The sequence below is a fragment of the Danio rerio genome, chromosome 10, assembly GCF_052040795.2.
Source record: "Danio rerio strain M-AB ecotype USA chromosome 10, GRCz13ab, whole genome shotgun sequence".
Taxonomy (NCBI): Eukaryota; Metazoa; Chordata; class Actinopteri; order Cypriniformes; family Danionidae; genus Danio; species Danio rerio.
Genome location: NC_141030.1, coordinates 40,827,501 through 40,847,500, shown reverse-complemented (window position 1 = coordinate 40,847,500; position 20,000 = coordinate 40,827,501). Strand labels below are relative to the sequence as shown.

The following is a 20,000-nucleotide window of genomic DNA, read 5'->3' as shown; positions in this document are numbered from 1 at the left end:
ATGATATAGATACAGCGGGGAAAATAAGTATTGAACATGTCAACATTTGTCTCAGAAAACGTATTTGTAAAGGCGCCGATGACTTGAAATTTTCTTCGGATGTTGGTAACAACCAAAGAAATCCATATATGCAAAGAACTACGCAAAACAAATTGGTTTACAAATTAAGTTATGCGTAATAAAATGACACAAGGAAAAAGTATTGAACACATGAAGAAAGGCAGTGAAAGCCCAGACAGCAGCTGAAATCTCTCAGTAGTTCTTCAGCAATCCTCTGCCCTTCCTCAGTGTAAATGAATATTAGCTGCTTCAGTCCAACATTTAGATTAGCAGGAGGATGAAGATGAAACCAGGCTGGACATTTCAGCAAGTCAATGATCCAAAACACAGCCAAGTAAACTCTCAAATGCTTTCAGAGAAAGAAAATCAAGCTGTGGAATGGCCTAGCCAATCACCTGACTATTCATCTGACTTTAATCCAATAGAAAATACAGCAGGTTTTTTTTTTTTGGTTTCTCTTAATTTTCCCTTCTCAAAATTGTAGTTAATTTCCCCCAACATTTAATGTGGTGTACCTATTTAAGTTATTTCATTAGATTAGTTCCAGTTTTGGTTGTTGTACTGACTACCGTAACATTAAATTTAACTTGAGTGATATTTTTTGGTCTTCCACGACTGCAGAGAACCGGTCAAAACAAGCAGCTTGAAGATGCAATGAAAGCAACAAAAAACTAATGTTAACATATTAGTTCTACAACAGACAAAAGTGTGCACTGTAAATAATCGCTGACAGATTTCTCTTATGCTGTGTTCACACCAGACGCGGATATATTGTGCTACTCACACGTAAATAGATGCATGAACATTTTAAGTTCACTCACTTAATTCGCGCGTCAAATCCGCTTCATTTGCTTCACAATAGATGCGGATTTGCGTGATGGGCAGGGTTCTGTCTGCCCAGTGACTCTAGCTTCTTTGCTAAGTGGCTAACATGGATTTTATTGTAAGAATAGCTGCGTTTATGTACTTTAGGAAGGCTGAAAAACAGTGTTGATACGTTTGGAGCCGTGTCTGTGTCCACTAGATACTTACAGGGGTGCACCTAGCTCTGTGTCCTCCAGAAACCTAACCTGGATGATCGAAGCTTTCAGCGGTGCTTCTGACTAAGCCAAGCCCAGTTTGATGAACTGTTGTCAGTGTCAGCAGGAAGATTTTCCCCTGGGACACCAACAACAGGCGGTACGTCATAATCATGCCCCCACAAAAGCAAGCGCCTGATTGGTTAACGCGGCGCGAATGACCGCTGAAGTCCAGATTTTTGAACTCGAGCGTTAATTGCGCAAAAGCTCAACTCGTGCCACATCATTCGCGTCTTTGCATTGACTTAACATGTAAATCACTCAAGCTTGATGCTTCTGCTTCTGGTATGAACGCAGCATTAAAACTCACATACAGCCCATTGTCTTGCCACTGGCTTGCTTGGTTTGGGACTTGTGGAGCTGCACATCGCAGGATTTGCTTTTCAGTGTTTGGACTTTCAGCAGTGAAAATTAAACAACACTGAACTGAACTAAACTGAGCTTCAACTCTGAAAACTGAACTGATGCAGTTTCAATTTACTAAAACCTCTATGTTACGTTGCTTTGACGCAATTAACATTGTTAAAGCGCTATGAAAAAAAAGATGAATTGAATATGTTTTACAGTTTTTTATTCAGACAACCCAAATAAAAGGCACATAAAACATTGCGCATGTTTACATAATTATTTCTGACAAACTTACATTTACAAAAAATGTAGGAATGTTTTCCTTTCTGCTACTCAGAAAGCCTAGTCTTCATATATACAAAATTACCATTGTTAATGTACTAATACAAAAGTTTTATAAAAGGTTATTTTGCTTCTCTTTGCTCACATTTCTATCTGTACTCTAAGATCCTCCGAGCTAAACAACTTCTGTACAAACATATACATTCAACCGCTTTCACAGGGGCTCTGAAAGTCATCCAGTTCATCGACTGAATCAAAGCAACATTAGTCGCAAAATCTTCACTTCATTGGATTTCATAATTGGTTTTGAATTTGGCAAATAAAAGAGGCATCCCATCCGTAATGCACCTACCGAAAGATGCACACATTCGCACTTTCCCATTAACTAAACTATGGAAACATGCTTTAGTTTGTTCTAGTGTGGTGGACGAATCAAACGCCTCACACAAATATACACACGTGGATCAGGGATTCATTGTGTCTGAAAGTTTCCCCTATCCTGAGACTCAGTGCTGGGGTGGACGGCATCCATTCAGACACTCCTGATCGTCACTTCACAGGCAAAAATTGCATACAAATCAAATATTTAGTGTTTTTTATTTCACGACAGCAGTCTCTTCTCTCTGGCTCTGCGTGTAGAGGAAGCGGCTGACACAACGTACCGAATTCAATCACATTGGCGGAAGATTTGTGTAGTGAATGACAGCTTACTCAGTTATACTGTTCAGTAATAATTGTTATTATCTCACGATTATCACACTCTTTAGTCAAAACAGATCAGCATGTGAGCACCCGCCGCAGTGTAGGAATATCCAGAGGCGGCCTGTAAACATTCTTCATTATTTCAGATTCTAAACGGTGCTTCTGGGCTTTAGCTACAGGTAAATACTATCACCTACAGAGTCCAAACCAAATGGAGAAAACTTGATATTAATAACAGGAACCAAATAAAATAAGCAGGATGGCACTGCTTTGAAAATAACATGTAAAAAAGTAATCAAATAAATATACAAAAATAAACGTGAAAAAACCTAGAAATCTAAATCAAAACAAATAAAAATCTAACTATTTACAAACAAACAGGAATAATTCCGAAACAATATCCTGAAATTATTCTTGTTCATTTCCTATGCTCAGCCCATTTCCTATGCCAAACATTAAGAAATAGATGAAAAAGAGATTAGAAAATGGGTTTAAAGACAAACTCAAGTTTGAATAAGAACTTAAACGGTGTCAATGTGGGACTCCAACCACTAGATGGCACTGTTTTAAGTGAGCCATTTATCTGTTTGTTTATAGCTCATAAACCTTGAACAAGATGACACACTTTGCCATCCCAGCCCAATCCTAAATGGCAACCTAAACCCTTACCACCATGTCTACACTTTTGCGATGTAATGCTGTGTTGACGGTGAGGTAGAAGCTTGCCTGGCTTGGCCACTCATAACCAACCTTTGAATATAAGGAGCATAGGTCTCAAACTTGATTCCTGAAGGGCCGCAGCTCTGCAAAGTTTGGCTTAAACTCTAATCAAACTGATCCACCTAATCAAGGTGTTCAAGACTACTAGAGACTACAGGTGGAGTTGGAGGTGGTTGGAGATGAACTGTGCAGAGCTGTAGCCCTCCAGGAATTGAGTTTGAGACCATTGATTCAATGGTTCCAAAAACATCCCTTTACATCCATGGAACCTTTTGGATCCTAATGTTTAGGAGGGAGTATTTTAAGCCAAGACCATTGCCCTAGAACAATGGTGTCCAAAGTCAGTCCTGAAGGGCCGGTGTCCTGCAAAGTTTAGTTCCAACCCCTATTAGATACACCCGAACCAGCTAATCAAGCTCTTTCTAGGTATACTAGAAATTTCTAGGCAAGTGTGTTGAAGGAAGTTAGAACTAAACTATGCAAGACACCCCTGTCCTAGAGGTTTGTAGATGTAACATGCACACAAGGGCACTTGCAAGCACCCTTCTAAAAACTTCAAACAAACTAAGTCCTGAAGGGCCACCTCAAACTTGCCTAGAAGATTATAGCCTAGTAGGCATAGGCCTAATAAGGCCTTGTTTAGCTAGCTAAGGTGTTGTTTTATGCTAATTTATGTTTAGTGGTCTAAAAAATCCCGGCTTTACAACCTTATGGACTTAGTGGACATGCACATTTGGCGACCAAGTACCTAATACTGCAGGTGCAGATTGAATGTGCTATTTGGGATTGGGTCTTAGGTAAAGTAATGCTCCACCGAGTAGAATGCTCTTAAGTAGTACTGATTATAGAGTCTGCACCAAGATAGACAAGTGCCCTTCAGTGTGGGACAGGACATCCTACAGCAGGGGCGCCCATTCCTGTTCCTGGAGATCTACCTTCCTGCAGAGTTTAGCTCCAACCCTTATCAAACACAATTAAACCAACTAAGTAGGAGCACTTTGTAATTAAAGACAGATGTGTTTGATCGAGGTTGCAGCTGAACTCTGCAGGCAAGTAGATCTCTAGAAACAGAATTGGGCATCGCTGTCCTACAAATTAATGAACTTCACATGCACACAAGGAAACTTTTGGATACCCCTGCTCCATGTTTTTTAGGATAAATGCAATGTAAAGACTGCAAGGGCACATTAAGTGTGCTGCCTACTGGGCCTTCGGTCAAGTAATTCTCTAGAGTCTGTAAAGTAGTAAAAGACAGTACCAAATTTGCCACTTGCAAGTATCCTTCAGAATGTTAAAATGATGAATGGGACCCTCTATGACAGAGGCGTCCAAACAGTACTGGAAAGCAATTGTCCTGAAGAGTTTAAAACTTGACTCAATACACCTGCCTAGACTTTTTAACATGTCAAGTAAGACCTTGTTTACCTAGTTCAGGTGTTAGGTTTCGATCTAAAATGTGCAGGAGAGTGGCCCACTAGGAGAAGGACTACAGTAGTCAACATCTGAAATGGATCAAAACCTTTCATCAATGTTGTCTTAAAACTATTCAACAACAGCCAGTTTCTAATCCACTTCCAATGTTGATAATTTTTGGAATTTGGAAGTTGCTAAGAATTCAGTTCACGTACTTCCAACTGAAATAGAATACTGAGTAGGGGGTGGGGCTTCTTTTTGCACATTCCCTCGTAGTAAACCAATGGAAAGAGGGGCGTGGTTAAGAATATTCTGGCTGAAGTGTCAAACTGACATCATCAGAGGAGTGCCACTCCACATAGAAAGTGAATGGTCAGACTTTGATTTAAGATTACCAAAACAACTTTTTTTCAGTGTATTAACTTTCATAAATTGTTCACCTAAACAAAAACAATGTGCGGCAGCAAAATGAACATTGTAAATTTTGATTTCACAAGACTTTAAACATCCCCACGTCTGACCACTGTAAGTCAGCAAGAATGTAAGCGCACACATGTTGGCAATTCGGGATCAGACCTTTGGTTGAGTAATGCTCATCAGAGTGTTGAGTAGCAGTCTGCTATGAAGTGTGCATTAAACAGGGCACTTCATTTGAAACCTTCTAAAAGTAAAAATGATAAATGGGACACTATAGATCAGTCCAAACTTTGTTCTGAAAAACCCTTCTCCTATAGAGTGTAGCTTGAACTTTTCACAATATATCTACCTGGAAATTTCTAGCACAAGAGCTTGGGACCTTGCCCATGTCCGAATTCGCCTACTACTCAGTAGGTACTACATATGAATTCAAATTACTATACAACGAAAATTATATTCTATGCCAGGGCTTCTTAAACTCAGTCCTAGAGGTCCGGTGTCCTGCAGATTTTAGCTCCAACTTGCTTCAACACTTCTGCAAGGATGTTTTTAGAAAGCATAGTAAGAGCTTGCCTAGCTGGCCAAGGTGTGTCTGATTGGGATTAGAGCTAAATTTGCAGGACACCGGACCTCCAGGACAGAGATTGAGAATCCCTATTCTATATAGTATGAATTACATTTGCCATTTTTTGTTATCACATGACCTACCCAGGTCAGATGTGCCGCTTCACTCCCATTCATGAATTCCCTCAGGTGGCATCATGGAATAGTGTAGCGTCTATCAGGTGGGAATTTTAGAATCTTGGCAGAAGTAGTAGGTCATCCGAGAACTTCTCGCCTACTGTGTTAAGAATTTTATGAATTTGTACATACTACACGGCTCGCATACTGTTTTAGCGTACTATATAGTATGGAAGTATGCAATTTCTTGATTTGGGTGTTTTTAACTAGACTTGGAACCAAAATGTGCAGGACAGTGGCCCTCCAGGATTTGGTGAGCAATTTAAGTCCATAAGACGCCATTGCACAAGAAATGTGCCATTTGGGATTGGGTCACTTCATGAACTGTTCATTAGTATTGACTTTGAAGTCTGCACCAGAAGGGGCTCTTGAATGGTTTGATTTTACGCACACACGCACGCACGCACGCACGCACGGACACACGCACACACGCACACACGCACGCACGCACGCACACACACACACACACACACACACTGCAGCCAATGTAGGTTCAGAAGACTGCAAGAGCACATGAAGTGTGCCATCTGAGATTGGGCCTTTGGTAAAGTAACACTCCACTAATTGTTGGACAGTAGTCGGCTATGAGGTCTGCAGCAAAGGGGCTGCTCTTGAGCACCTTTGTCAACCATAAAATGACAAACAGGACAGTCTGCGGTCTTCATGGAGGCCACAAGATCACAGGATTAAGTGCACCATTTGGGACAGAGCCATATTACCACAAAGGTCATATTTAGATAATACTGTGTCTTTAAACTAGGGATATGCGTTCAGTGCAAGACTCACCTTCTTTCTTCCAAACATTTTCTTTTGTATGCAAAAGAAAACATGCAACAGCTAACAATGGCAACGTAAACAATAAGAGAGCAAAGCTGCCCTCCCCTTGCAAAAACTAAATAGTTGTAAACGGTGTCCTGCCGAACACTATTAAAAAAGAAAGAAAAAAAAGTTCCTCTTTAAAAGTAGCCACACGTATACACTCATGCACTCACACCCCTGCACAAAAGTAAAATAACAACAACATCCTCGCTCTCAATGGAAGCAACAGTCCATTTTAAACGAGATTCCTTAAAATACTGATTAGCAGGTTGAACTTCAAATTCATCGAAGATCCCGCTGGCACTCTGCTCATTTAAAAAGAAAAAAAAAAGTTTTAAATGCACATCTATTATTGCATTTGTCTTTAAAAACGTCCATCATCTGGATTTGAAGTGCTCAGAGGAGCTTGCGAAACGCCCAGCTATAGAGCTGCTTGCCTGGTGGGCAAAATGCAAACATTTTTGAAGGCCAGAGAAAGTTTGATCGACCCATGCAAATCTTCCACTAGTGTTGGAATGTAGCCGTGAGGTTTTGTTAGCACCACACAGGCGTCATTTGCACAGACGTCAGGGCAAAAAGGCTGGTCAGGGCTTCGGGTCTACCACGGAGAAGACGGCAGGACTTGAGACAGAAACGGCATGCTGTCCATAGGTCTCATGGCGATGTTGAGCGGGGTGGCGATGTTCATAGGCATTGGCGTGGTGATGGCCACCGGATGGGCGATGTTCATGGGCGCTGAGGCTGGGATGTTGACAGAGGCGATGTTTACAGGGCCGGTGATGGTAACTTGGTGCTGCAGGCTGACTGGTGACGTGATGTTGACGGTGTTGGTGGAAATGTTCATCTGGGCTGCGATGGTTACGGGGTTGCTGGTGTTTCCACGGTTCATTGTAGAGGTGATGGGGGCTGCAGGCGTGACCGGCGTGCTGGAGGCAGAGTTGCAGACTTCAGTGTTGTCTGTGAAGGAGAAAAAAGAGATATGAGAAGAGTTCAAGTGTGTTGAGGGCTTGTATGTGCTTTGCTCCCAAACTCTCTGGGTGTCTAGACTGGTGCGTCAAATGTTTGGAAGGTGATCCCGGACAAAAATATTCCAATGAAATGTGTGAAATTTGATTGTGCGTACAGTTTGACTGTGTTCAGGCAGGAATTTTATTATTTTAGAGACCATTTCAATATGGTGATGCCATTGAACATTTCATGCTTGTTGTCAAACTATTTTAATAACTGTAACAAAAGGCAATTTAATCATACCTCAACATTAACCCTCTGGGGTCTGAGGGTGTTTTGGGGCTCTGGAGAAGTTGACATGCACTGACATTTGTGTTGTTTTCAGTATCTTAAAAACATATAAATGGCTAAAGTGTGATAACTCTGTAAACAGCACAAGTCGGGCTACAATAATACCTAAGCAGCATGTTTGTATGTGTTTGTGTTTTTGAGAAAGAAACGTTTATGCATGGTTAGTGAAAAACTAAAATTTTGAAGTCACCGAAACAAGGCCATGAAACACAAGGAGAAAATTTGTGCACAAGACTTTTGAGAACTGGATCTGGTAGTCTAGTGTTTTTGCTTCAAAATGATGTGAGAATCATCTTGTTCACTTGCTCACAGAAAACAATATAATGAATTAAAATTTCTAAGTCACTTTTTAAGTGAAATTGGTTTATGCGGGAAGGTGTGAACTATCATTACTATGCAGTGAGTCACACCAGAGAAGACAAAGACCTGCATAATGAGCCATCAGACAGGTACAGTATGCGACTAGGAGGGAAGAGTTTCAAGAAGGAATCAGAGGAAAGTTTATTTACTTTTTTGTTTGCAGTTAATTTAAAATATATTAAATCACACAAAATACAGAGATACACTTGTGAGAGTCAGTAAACTCTATAAAACTCTGCAAACTTTTAAACTTATACACATAGCAAATATACAGATTTTTATTTTTAATTTATTTATTTATTTAATTTTTTTGTAAATGAAGAGTTTTGTAGCAAAATTAGATATATCCATTTTGAGAAATGTTGGTTATTTGACATTATTATTTAAGACATCAACAGTCAAGTTCATTCACAATTTTATAAATTAAACTATTACTTGAGCTCAGTGAAGTCCAGGATCACAATATTCTTCAAATCCAGGATATTTTTATTTAACTTTGTCTATAAATGGTTTATAAATAAGTCAAAACATGCCGAAATGCAACATATTATCTTAACATTATCAAACATCTTAATCGGTAAAAAAAAAAACAATACATTATAATATATGGAATAGTATACAAAGTTTGAATAATAATAATAAGATTCTGAGTTATTTTTGGTAATCTCATATTAGAGCAATGTTATTTTAAAGAATGATAATTAATCCATATTAACAAAATTTACTGTAAGCTATCCTACTGTGATAGGATAATCCGTAGAGTCCTTACTTTTATATGGATTACATAAAAAGACATCATTTGTTTCGACTTGAATTGGTTAATGCAAAAGTAGACATATCAAGCTTTATATAGATATCAGAAATCATAATCAGACGCTTGTAATAACAATGCCTAGTGGGCGTGGTCGCATTAAAACTAATGAGATCAGACTGAGAAACTAGACATAGCGTTGGTTTTATACCGATTACTTTATCAAGCAATGTTTGTTTTCAACATGCATAGCTGCGTTTAAAAGTAGACACTTTAAGCTTTCTAGAAATACATGTCTCATCTGTGTGCGTTTTGTATTCGCAGAGCGCATTTTACAGACGAGTTTCTAAAAGCAGATCACGGAGAGAGAAAAGACAGAATGCCTACACTTTTTGTTTTCCTTATTTTGCAAAAGCACACACGTTTGTTGTTGTTGTGAGTGTACACAACAAAAAGTAGACACATAACAGATTCAATTGATGCATTGATCTTATCTGTACGATCAAAACTGAAAGTGTTATTTAAGTTCATTTCAGCAGTTTGACGCCACCACAGGTCAAAACGCGTATACGCGGTCTTCGACCCCCGAGGGTTAAAATAGATGTCATAACATTATCAATATGTGGACCTTTTCGGATTCTCAGGAGCTATGGAAAATAAAAATGTCAAACGGGAAAAACGTTAGGACCATTGTTATTATTTAAATCCCTCAAAACGGTCTATATCAGGGATCACCAAACTTATTCCTGGAGGTCCGGTGTCCTGCAGATTTTAGCTCCAACCCTAATCAAACACACCTGATCAAGCTAATCAAGGTCTACTAGGCATACTTGAAACACCCATTCAGGTGTGTTGAGGCAAGTTGGAGCTAAACCCTGCAGGGCACCGGACCTCCAGGAACGAGATTGGTGACCCCTGGTCTATATAAAAAGACAAAATAATGTCTGATGTTTGCATACACACATGCAAGTTCAACATTATTCTGATGTTTGTAAAAGCATATCTCTCAACCTATGAGATCACATATGCAAATACTGTCTCAAATCAAGTCATTTCATTGGCTGTTGCACTTGCTGCCTCTGTCAAAATATGGATCCTGATCACATTTCACACATTTCAGCTATTTTTATTGATACTTTTGGCCTTCTCAACAGCCTTCCATACAACTGTTCCTGCAGATATATTGCAAACATTTGTAGCTCAAAATACAGAGCGTGCCTTTAGATTCCCTGTGAACACAAGAACCAATAAAGTGTATCTGGAATATAAGCTCCGCCTGACAAACACAAAACATAACAGTAAACAGAAGAGAGCAAACAGTTTTTGTGTGTGCATATCTGTTTTTCCACCTTTCTTTTTTTGTTTTGCTTCATTTTTACCTTTTCGGAGCCCTGAGTGGTTCCACTGCCAATCTCCTATTTAGAAACAGACAGATGGTTATGATGGGCAGGCAGATGCCTGCAGTGATGCATTATGGGACTTTTATCAATGCAGGGCTGCAGCAGTGTGAATTCAGACACTAGTATACTTTAATGTTCATTAACTACCATAAACAGGTTTATACTTTTTTTAATCCAATTTAACAGAGACTACGACTAAAAGAACTTGACTTAAATGTAGGTTTAACACAAGTTTAAAACTCTATCAACAGCATATGTGACTTATGGGAAAAAACAATAATATTTCTTTAAATAAATAAATAAATAAATAAATAAAATACCAGAATGCCTTGCTCCATGGACTGAAAGGGCATAACCTGAAAGGACAACATAAAATAATTCACAGCAATATAAATCATATTATCATATTCCAAAAGTATTAAAACAAAATGTACATTTTTCTTGAATTGCAGTGAGACAAATTTTACACAATGTTTTATGAAAATAATATAATTTTATTTTATTATTATATATTTTAATATAATTAGTTATTTTCACTGAAATGAAAGACAAAATATAATTATTATAATAAAAATTATATTTGGGATGCACAATATATCGGCGGCCATATCGTTATAGGCCGATAACTACTATTTTTAATGGTATCATTATCTGTCTGATATCTTTAAGCCAATAGATTACGTAACAGTACAGAACCGCCTGCCTCGCGCAATCCAGTGCACTATAACTTTTCTCGCATAGTTTATTCCTTTCTTTCTTTCTTTCTTTGTGTGGTATCGCTGCGCGTTAAAAACGCAGTAACCATATTCCTTATCACTGTAGATATGTTTAACAGGCTGTCATTGTGTATTTTGGTTTAAATCGCCTTAGGAAAAACATTACATGTGTAAACATAATAGCAGCAATGCACACGTGCTAAACAACTCATTGGGTTGTTTGTAATCTAATATGATTATTTATAATTATCATGTTGCTTGCCATGTGTTGCTGATGTAAGATTGTATTCAGTTCAATCTGTATTCATAATGAGCACATGTGATGGTTATCACTACATACACATATAGTGAGTGAAAGAGCCTTCACAGCAGCCCGATCAGCAGCAGGGGAGACGTGTGCCAATCACTCAATCCAGTATAGGATTTCTCAACTGTTCTCCACATCCTGTCTTTATTTTATGCACCGTGTTTGTTGTAAAGTCATCTGTGCTCAAATCTCAGGTGTTGTATAAAAACCAGACTCTGCTTTGTGTGCACCGCATCACAGAGCACCTGCAAATAAAGTTTCAAACTCGCAGCGGTTTATTTTAAACCTTTCATTGATCATTTTTCCTGCAATTGACAGCAAGAACTAACATATAAGTGTTGTCTGATTGACAAGCATCTCCAACATGTGTTCAAAATAATCTAAAACACCAAATGGGACGAATTTATGTCGCGTTTTCTAAAGTAATACTATCTGTATTTAGCTTTTTGCTTGTAAGGTGGCTCTGAACTGTCAAAACACTTCTCAAAATGCTTTTTCTGACATTAAATATTTGTACATATGTTTTACTGTAACACATTTTGGACATATTTATTCAAAATATAGTTATTTGACTTGTTTGTTAATTAAATATCATTATTTGTATTCAACCTATTTTTTACACATCAGTCAAGTTGTATGTTAATGTTTTTTGCAAAGAAAACGAAATAATTTCTTTTTGGCATGCTGATTTAGGTGAAATCATGATTATAGGTCTATATAATCACCTTGCAATTTTGAAATTATTGTTTTTTTTGCTCTAAGTAGGCTGTTCCATTCATAAGATCAAACTTTTATGAAGTTCTTAAATAAAATATGTTGTTTACTGTGTAAAAATATGACATTTTAAAATATTTATATTTGGCTATAATATATCGGTTATCGGCCTCCAAATGTTAAGTTATTGGTTATCGATATCGGCCAAAAAAAAAACATATCGGTGCATCCCTAAATTATGTTCTTATTAAAAGTATTTGCTTGTAAATATTATGAATTTAATAGTAAAATATAGTACATATGAAAACATATTCTGCAGTTATCAACAATATGGTCACATATGCTGTTGATAAAGAAAAAATATATTATTTTACAATAAAATTTAAATTAATAATTTATTTGAAATAATTATGTATTTAAATCCGAACATTTAAACAAGATTTCAACAATTAAAACATCCAATAAAATTTCTACCAAGGAAAATCAGTCAACTGGAAACAAAAGTGAGCTAATACCTACAACAAAATGTTAAAAACTAAAAAAACTAAACTACATGGATGAAATGGATGGGGTGGGGTTGAGAGGGTTAATTCATGAAAAAATATCCAAACATAAATGAAACCTTAAGTAGCACAGCTGAGAGAAACTGCGAGCACAAACATGAATTCAGGGGAACTTTGCCCATTAAATACTAATTAAAGCAAATGAGAGAACAAATGCACATCTGACACTTGACCCTTTCCTGACCCGGTCATCCTCAGAAAGGATCCGGTTCTGTCAGAGTAGATTCTGCCTGAAGCAAAGCACCAGCCTCCTCAACTAACATGCTTGACTAACTTAATACAAACAAAACGAGCAATAGACTCAAATGCCATGACCATTAAAAGCACAAATAAACCCAATATAAATGCAAGATTACGATCTGCTGGAAAAGTGGTTCAGGTTCAAGAATCGGTGAACGAACAGTCCTAACCAAACATAATGCTTATTCAAAGGACATCCAATGAAAAACAATCACAACAGCCATGCTTAAATCTCAAAATAATAGCTTTAAATAATCTTAATGTCCAATTAACCAAGACGTCACACTCAAGATTCACACTGAGCTCAATTACATGCATTAAACACATTAAACCTGAAGATCTGACAAACTGAAGTGGGTTTGTGGCTTAATAAAGCTAAAAATATTGTGATAATAATTGAAAAAAGGTAATAAACTGTTTTTTAAATAAAACAAAAATACTTCAATAATATGACAATGTTACCATTAATCGATAGAAAATGTGAATATTGAAATATTAACTTTAAAAGGGGTTTGAAATTCCATAACCACAAAAACGATCATTATTTATTATATTTTTTCATTTTTTAACACCATTAAAGCATCAAGTCTATTTTCACAACAATCTCAAAATATTACAAATGAAAAATAATTTACAGAAATTATAATTTACAGAAATAATAATTTTACTCTCAACAAACATAAAAAAAATATATAAAAACAACAAGTGGCAGCCATTGGGGATGTAACGATTCATCGTGACCTTAGGGGTCATGAGAGAATTCGATTTAGGAGGGACTCGATTTATCAAGACACCGGTTGAAAAACGATTGAAATATGTGACTATATAAACTGGTAGAAATGTTGTACGAATCGCAATACATTTTTTGAACAGAGGGGGTGCTGTGTTTACAGGCGCAAACTCGCTTTACCTGCACATCAGCGGTGAGAAAGAGTAAAATGACAGCAGTGGTGTGTGCCAGACACACACAAACTGTGTGCAAATACTGCTAAAGACATTTATTTACACTAACAGAAAAACAAATGTGATGCACAAACCATTAGCACAGTGCAAAACCACTATCATAGACGTCTATATGCAAAAAACTGTTAATAAGCCAAACCACGCGGACCGGATGATTTGGAGCTCTGCTTGCTCTGAAGAGTGCTACAAAGATCACACGGTGCATCAGTGTTTTCATAACAAAAGCGAGTAGATGTTTATCAGACTGAAAGAGAAAGTTGTTCTGTTACAGAAGCAGCTATTAGATTATTTTGACCCTCTCCATTTCAAATTAGCTGATGCATATTTTAATAAAGTTGCTTATTATTGAATATTTATTATTTGAATATGTTCAAGATATTTGCTTCTTAAGTGTATCACAAAGATACAAATTTATTAAACAAGTAATATTAATTATTCACCTTCATAATCATGTTCAACTCCAGTCTTTATCGTACAATATAATTAGTCATTTTATAATCAGTATTTCATGCCAGTGGTCAGTCCCCTGGAGCAGAGCACCTATTGACCACCTTTTTTCAGCAGGGGACATTGTAAATGTGCAAAGATCTCAGCTTATGCCAGAAAACGTGTGATTTGTGGATATTTATTTTTTTCAAATGTAAAATCCCAGCACTGTCAAAGTGTTAGTTTGTTTATATTATTGAGTCTTTAGTTTGTATTATTCTTATTACTATTATTATTAATACAGCTGCAATCAGAATTATTAAACCCCCTGAATTATTCACCCCCCCCCTGTTTATTTTTTTGCCCCAATTTCTGTTTAACAGAGAAGATTATTTCAACACTGATTTATTTTATCTTTGCCATGATGACAGTAAATAACATTTACTAGATATTTTTCAAGACACTTCTATACAGCTTAAAGTGACATTTAAATGCTTAACTATGTTAATTAGGTTAGCCAGGCAGGTTAGAGTAATTAGGAAAGCAATTGTATGACAATGTTTTTTTTTTCTGTAGACTACAGAGAAAAAAATACAGAGCTTAAAGAGGCTATCAAATTTGATCTTAAATGTTTAAAAAAAAAACTAAAAACTGCTTTTGTTCCAGCCGAAATAAAACAAATAAGACTTTCTCCAGAGGAACAAATATTATCAGACGTACTGTAAAAATTTCCTTGTTTTGCTAAAAATCATTTGAGAAATATTTAATTTAAATTAAATTAAGGGGGGTGGGGATAATTCTGACTTCAACTATATGTTTTTGGAATTTATTTGTTTTTAAAATAGCAATTTGGTTATGGTAGAAAACATTATTTAGCAAAAAATGTGCAGCATTTGAAAATAAAAATGAAAGGGCTCTTCACTTTAAATTTGTTTCAAATAATTCTGGAAAGAAATTGTGCCAAAATCACGAACCATGAGATTAGTATCGTGAATCGTATCGAATTGTGAGCCAGGTGAATCATTTTATCCCTAGCAGCCATGTTTAAATAAAAAAAATTGCTTTAAATAACGCTAATGTCCACTTCACACGCAAGAATCTCTGAGCTTCATTAAATGCATCTTTTCCACTTTAAATACAGTACACAAAAACACCTTTTAACTGCAAACCACAGATGGGACACCGACCAAACCAAGCACATTTATGAATAACTTGTAATACCACTAAAACTAATTAAATGACTTTGGACGTTAAAATATATTCAGAAAACACGTAAGACCAAAACAAAGTAGATTTCATAATTTTATTATGTAGTAACATTCAACCATTCTGAAAGTTTCTGCAAGAGGTGTAAAACAAATTAAATAATTAAATAAAAATAATAATAATTAAAAAATAATGAATCAACTAACTAAAACAGATTTATTTTAAAGATTTCTTTTTTGGGATTTTTTTCTTTATTGACATGATGGTAGCATTGGCATCAAACAGTTGAAGTCAGAATTATTAGCCCTCCTGAATTATTAGCCCCCTGCTTATTTTTTGCCCAATATCTGTTTAACGGAGGGAATATTTATTTCAACACATTTCTAAACAAAATAGTTTTACTAAATAATTTCTAATAACTAGTTTCTTTTATCTTTGCCATGATAACAGTACATAATATTTTACTAGACATCTTTCAAGACACTTCTATACAGTTTTAAGCGACATTTAACGGCTTAACTAGGTTCATTAGACAAGTTAGGGTAATTATGAAAGTTATTGTATATTGATTGTTTGTTCTTTAGACAATTAAAAAATATATTGCTTAAGGAGGCTAATAATATCGATCTTAAAATGTTTTTAAAAAAATTAAAATCTGCTTTTATTCTCACCAAAATAAAACAAATAAGACTTTCTCCAGAAGAAAAAAATATTCTAGGAAATACAGTAAAAATTTCTTGCTCTGGTTTACATCATTTGGGAAATATATATAAAAAAATCATACTAAAAGGAGGGCTAATCATTTTGACTTCAACTGTACATCGGCGCAATAACCACTACGCTATTGACAAAACGGACATAATTCTGAGTCTTTAAGAGAGTTTGGGAGCAGAATGGACAGCAAAGAGCTTGAAGTAAAGGATGAACGGAGTATTAGTAGAAGGATGTCGGTGCTAGAGCTACATGACTCACCCAGAGAGGCTGGGAAATAAAGACTACCATTCTGATTGGCTGTCGGGCCAGCCAATCGCACTAGCCTTACCTTTGTTACAGGCGTTGTTGAAGTTGCTCTGGCCGTGTGTTTTTAAGTGGCTGGTGATGTAGGCGGCGCTCAGCATCTTTCCACACACGTTGCAAGTGACTTTCCCCTCGTGCCGAATCATATGTGACCGAAGTCTGTCTTTGGTGGCAAAGGCTGATGTGCAGGCCTATTTTAGACATAAGAGATTGGCATAGAAGTAAAGCACACATTCAATCAGCTTTTGAATTGTCAGAATGATCCAAATTGGCATGCGCTGTGAAAATGACGCAATCAAAAAGTCATGACAATGTTAGGCATGGGATAACCAGTTTCAAGGTTTACTGTGATTTGGAAAAGTCAATGTTTTAAAACCGCTAACATTTTCTGTTGTACCGTTCCTATGGCATTTTTTTTTTTAGCAACATTATCTCCGGCAGTAAATTACCATCTACATCAAAAGCTACTGGTCAGAAAAATATATTATAAGATGATTTTTAAAATTCTAAATCGTTTTTGAATTCTAAAATAGTTTAAAAAAATTCTAAATAGTTTTTGAAACTAATGAAGACAGCAGAAGTCAAAGATTTATTTAAATTATTTAGCTTGACATGTTTAAAATTTCAAATTATTTTAGATGTTTCTTAAAGGGCACCTATTTTACCCATTTTACAAGATGCAAGGCCTTTGGTGTCTCCAGAATGTGTATAAAGTTTCAGCTCAAAACACCCATCAGAGTATTTATTATACCCTCCAGAATCTGGCCATTTTGGTGTCTGAATACAGTGTAGCGGTTTTTGTGGCTTTAAATGCAAATGAGCTGCTTCTCCCCGCCCACTGCTCCCACATGTGTCTGCTTCTCATAATGCATTACATCAGATGATCAGCAGTCAGTGGTTTAGACAGACACTGATGAAGCTGATCTACAGCTCATTAGTCAAAAATACCAATTATATTTAATTTATTAGTGGTAGAGTTTATTCAAGCCTTTCTGAAATGATGAGTCACACAAATGCTGCTTGCAGCACAAACACACATATCATCTACTGACACCATGCGGCTATGATGACTGTAGGGGTTAAGAATTAGCGATTTTACTGTCTTTATTACAAACATGCTCTGTTTTAAATATGTATTAAACTTCCAAAAATCACAGAGTTGGAACAAATATTTTATTCCGAGTTTTGTTGCAAAAAATGTTCTGTGGACGTACATGTTATTATAGATATTCATGGTGTCTGTCAATCAATTCAATGTGCGGGGAAAACCACACTCCTACATCATGTTGCAGTGGGCCTCAAAGTCACTGGGATTTGGGTCCTATTTTAACCTACACGCAGCTCCGTCCAAACAGCTAACAAAAGTTGATTTTAAACATAGGTGCTCTTTAACCCTTTAAATAAAACAGTGTGTTCAATGGGAAAAAAATAGTTTTGTTTTTTTTACCCAGACATTTAAAACATACCATCAGAATCTTATACGGGCCCATTCCGAAACAACATGTTTTTATGTTACTTTAACTTATTTTGATATGTTAATCAGGTTAATATGTTCATATTATTTATGCAATTTTTAACCTGTCGTTTTAAGTTTAATTGATGCAGCTTGAATTGATCTCACGTAATTTAAAGAATCGACAAATTTTAAGTGTACACTACAGCAGTACATGGAGAGTACTTAAAATATTACATGATAAAAATTGTAATCAGCCGTGTAACCGGGTATTTATTTAAAGGACTCATTTTATATATTGTTCTCTGCCTACTTTTGGATTACTTTCAGATTACTTCTAGCAGTAACAGTATAGGGTTATTTGATGGAAAAGTAGAAATAACATTCCAACTAGCAATGCACCAAAATTAACATTTTGGCTTGAAATACATTTTAAAATGTTTTTTTTTCCATGTAATATTTTAAAAAGGCTCATTTAAAAGTCAGTTTTGTCAAAGATTTCACTCCTTTTTCAAAACCATTTTAGCCCAAAACAAAAAAAAAATGCTTATTGCATCCTAAATGTTATCAATATAAAATAAATTAAACAGTAAAAATTGTATTTATTGTATAATAAAAAATAAAACACTTTAACAGCAAAATTTGGAAAATTTTTAAAGCCAACAACTGATACAAGAACATGTGAATGTTAACTTACTGAAATATTTAAATTCCTTAAATCTTTAAATCTCAGGTTTTCGACTTCAAATTTCGTGCTTGACTGACAAAAGAAGGGTTTGGTAATCCCAAGACCACAAGAACAAACACTGATATACATAAAAACAGAAATGTCATTATAAATAATGGTTCTTTTTAATGTTTTTTATTTTCTTATTCCCAGGTTCTGCAGGTTGCATTGTTCCGGATTTTCATTGCCAATCTTAAACCAATTGTAATCGTTTGTTTTGGTTCAATTTTTTATTTCTTTAACCAGTGCAGAGCCCAGAGCCTCCGACTTGGCCCCCTCTCATCCAAAATAGTAGTTCTTTATTGGCATTATGAGACCCAACCATATTAACCAACTAACCACATCAATTTTGTTAGCTCACATTGCTAGTTTTGTGGTGGGCAATTCATCTGTGCATGTCATTAAGAAAAAAAAAATAGTTTGCCGTTAGCTAAAATTAAAATCTGTAAATCCACTTCCTGTTTGTTTCTCAGATTACATCTGTCTGAGGTATTGAGCATGGCTAACATACTCCTGAAACCCTTTTCCAGATCTTTCTGATTTAAATGCCGACTTTACTACATCCAATCAGCTTGCAGTAGAAAAAGAAACAAGCCACACCCACTGTTTTCTCATTTAATATTCTGTTTCTCTAAGAACTGTCACAATATTAGGTGGAAAATGGTCAGAGCTTCCAGTTCAGGCAGGCTTTAATGCATAGGTCTCAAACTCGATTCCTGGAGGGCCGCTGCTCTGCTTGGTTTTGCTTCAACCCTAATCAAACACAGCTGATCCAACTAATCAAGGTGTTCAAGAATACGAGAGACTATTAAGCAGGGGTGAGTTGGAGGAGGTTGGAGATAAACGATGCAGAGCTGTGGCCCTCCAGGAATGGAGTTTGAGACCATTGATTCAATGGTTCCAAGAACATTTCTTTACATGCATGGAACCTTTTGGATCCTAATTTTTAGGAGGGAGTATTTTAAGCCTTCCAGGTGTTTTAATTATAAGTATTACATTGCGCTAATTATATACTATAACTCAAAGGACATTAAATCAGTTATTACCCTAAATTTCTATTTCAGGAAATCCTTGTTATTGTGCCTTTATGAGTTTGACATACCAACTTCTGGTAACCAGCCAATCGAAAGTAGTACCAACTTCACTGGATAAACTAGTTGTGGTTCTTACCGTTACTTGACATTTGAAAGGTCTCTCTGAGGAATGAACATGCTTCACGTGGCAGCTGAGGTGGTCGGGTCTGAAAACAGAGAGGAGGGGATTAAACATATAGCAAG

The 20,000-nt window shown here is 36.2% G+C and overlaps 1 protein-coding gene across 9 annotated transcripts in view; it reads right to left on the bottom strand.

Moving 5' to 3' along the window:
- Positions 1 to 1,693: 1,693 nt before the first annotated feature.
- vezf1a (vascular endothelial zinc finger 1a) overlaps positions 1,694 to 20,000 on the bottom strand; it is a 48,461-nt gene continuing 30,154 nt past the window's right edge. The window contains exons 3-8 of one of the 9 annotated variants that reach the window (XR_015501425.1): positions 19,894 to 19,963; positions 16,569 to 16,734; positions 10,712 to 10,747; positions 10,371 to 10,406; positions 5,661 to 7,538; positions 1,694 to 5,522 (exon numbers count right to left, since the gene is read on the bottom strand). Coding sequence is in view for 6 of the 9 variants with exons in the window: in XM_087271213.1 (XP_087127339.1) it covers positions 7,180 to 7,538; positions 10,371 to 10,406; positions 10,712 to 10,747; positions 16,569 to 16,734; positions 19,894 to 19,963 (667 nt within the window). In the remaining 3 variants the exon portion in view is untranslated. Of the gene's footprint in view, positions 7,539 to 10,370; positions 10,407 to 10,711; positions 10,748 to 15,754; positions 19,586 to 19,631; positions 19,964 to 20,000 lie in introns of those variants that run through there. The other 8 variants (XM_087271216.1, XM_087271213.1, XM_087271217.1 and 5 more) reach the window with 8 other exon arrangements.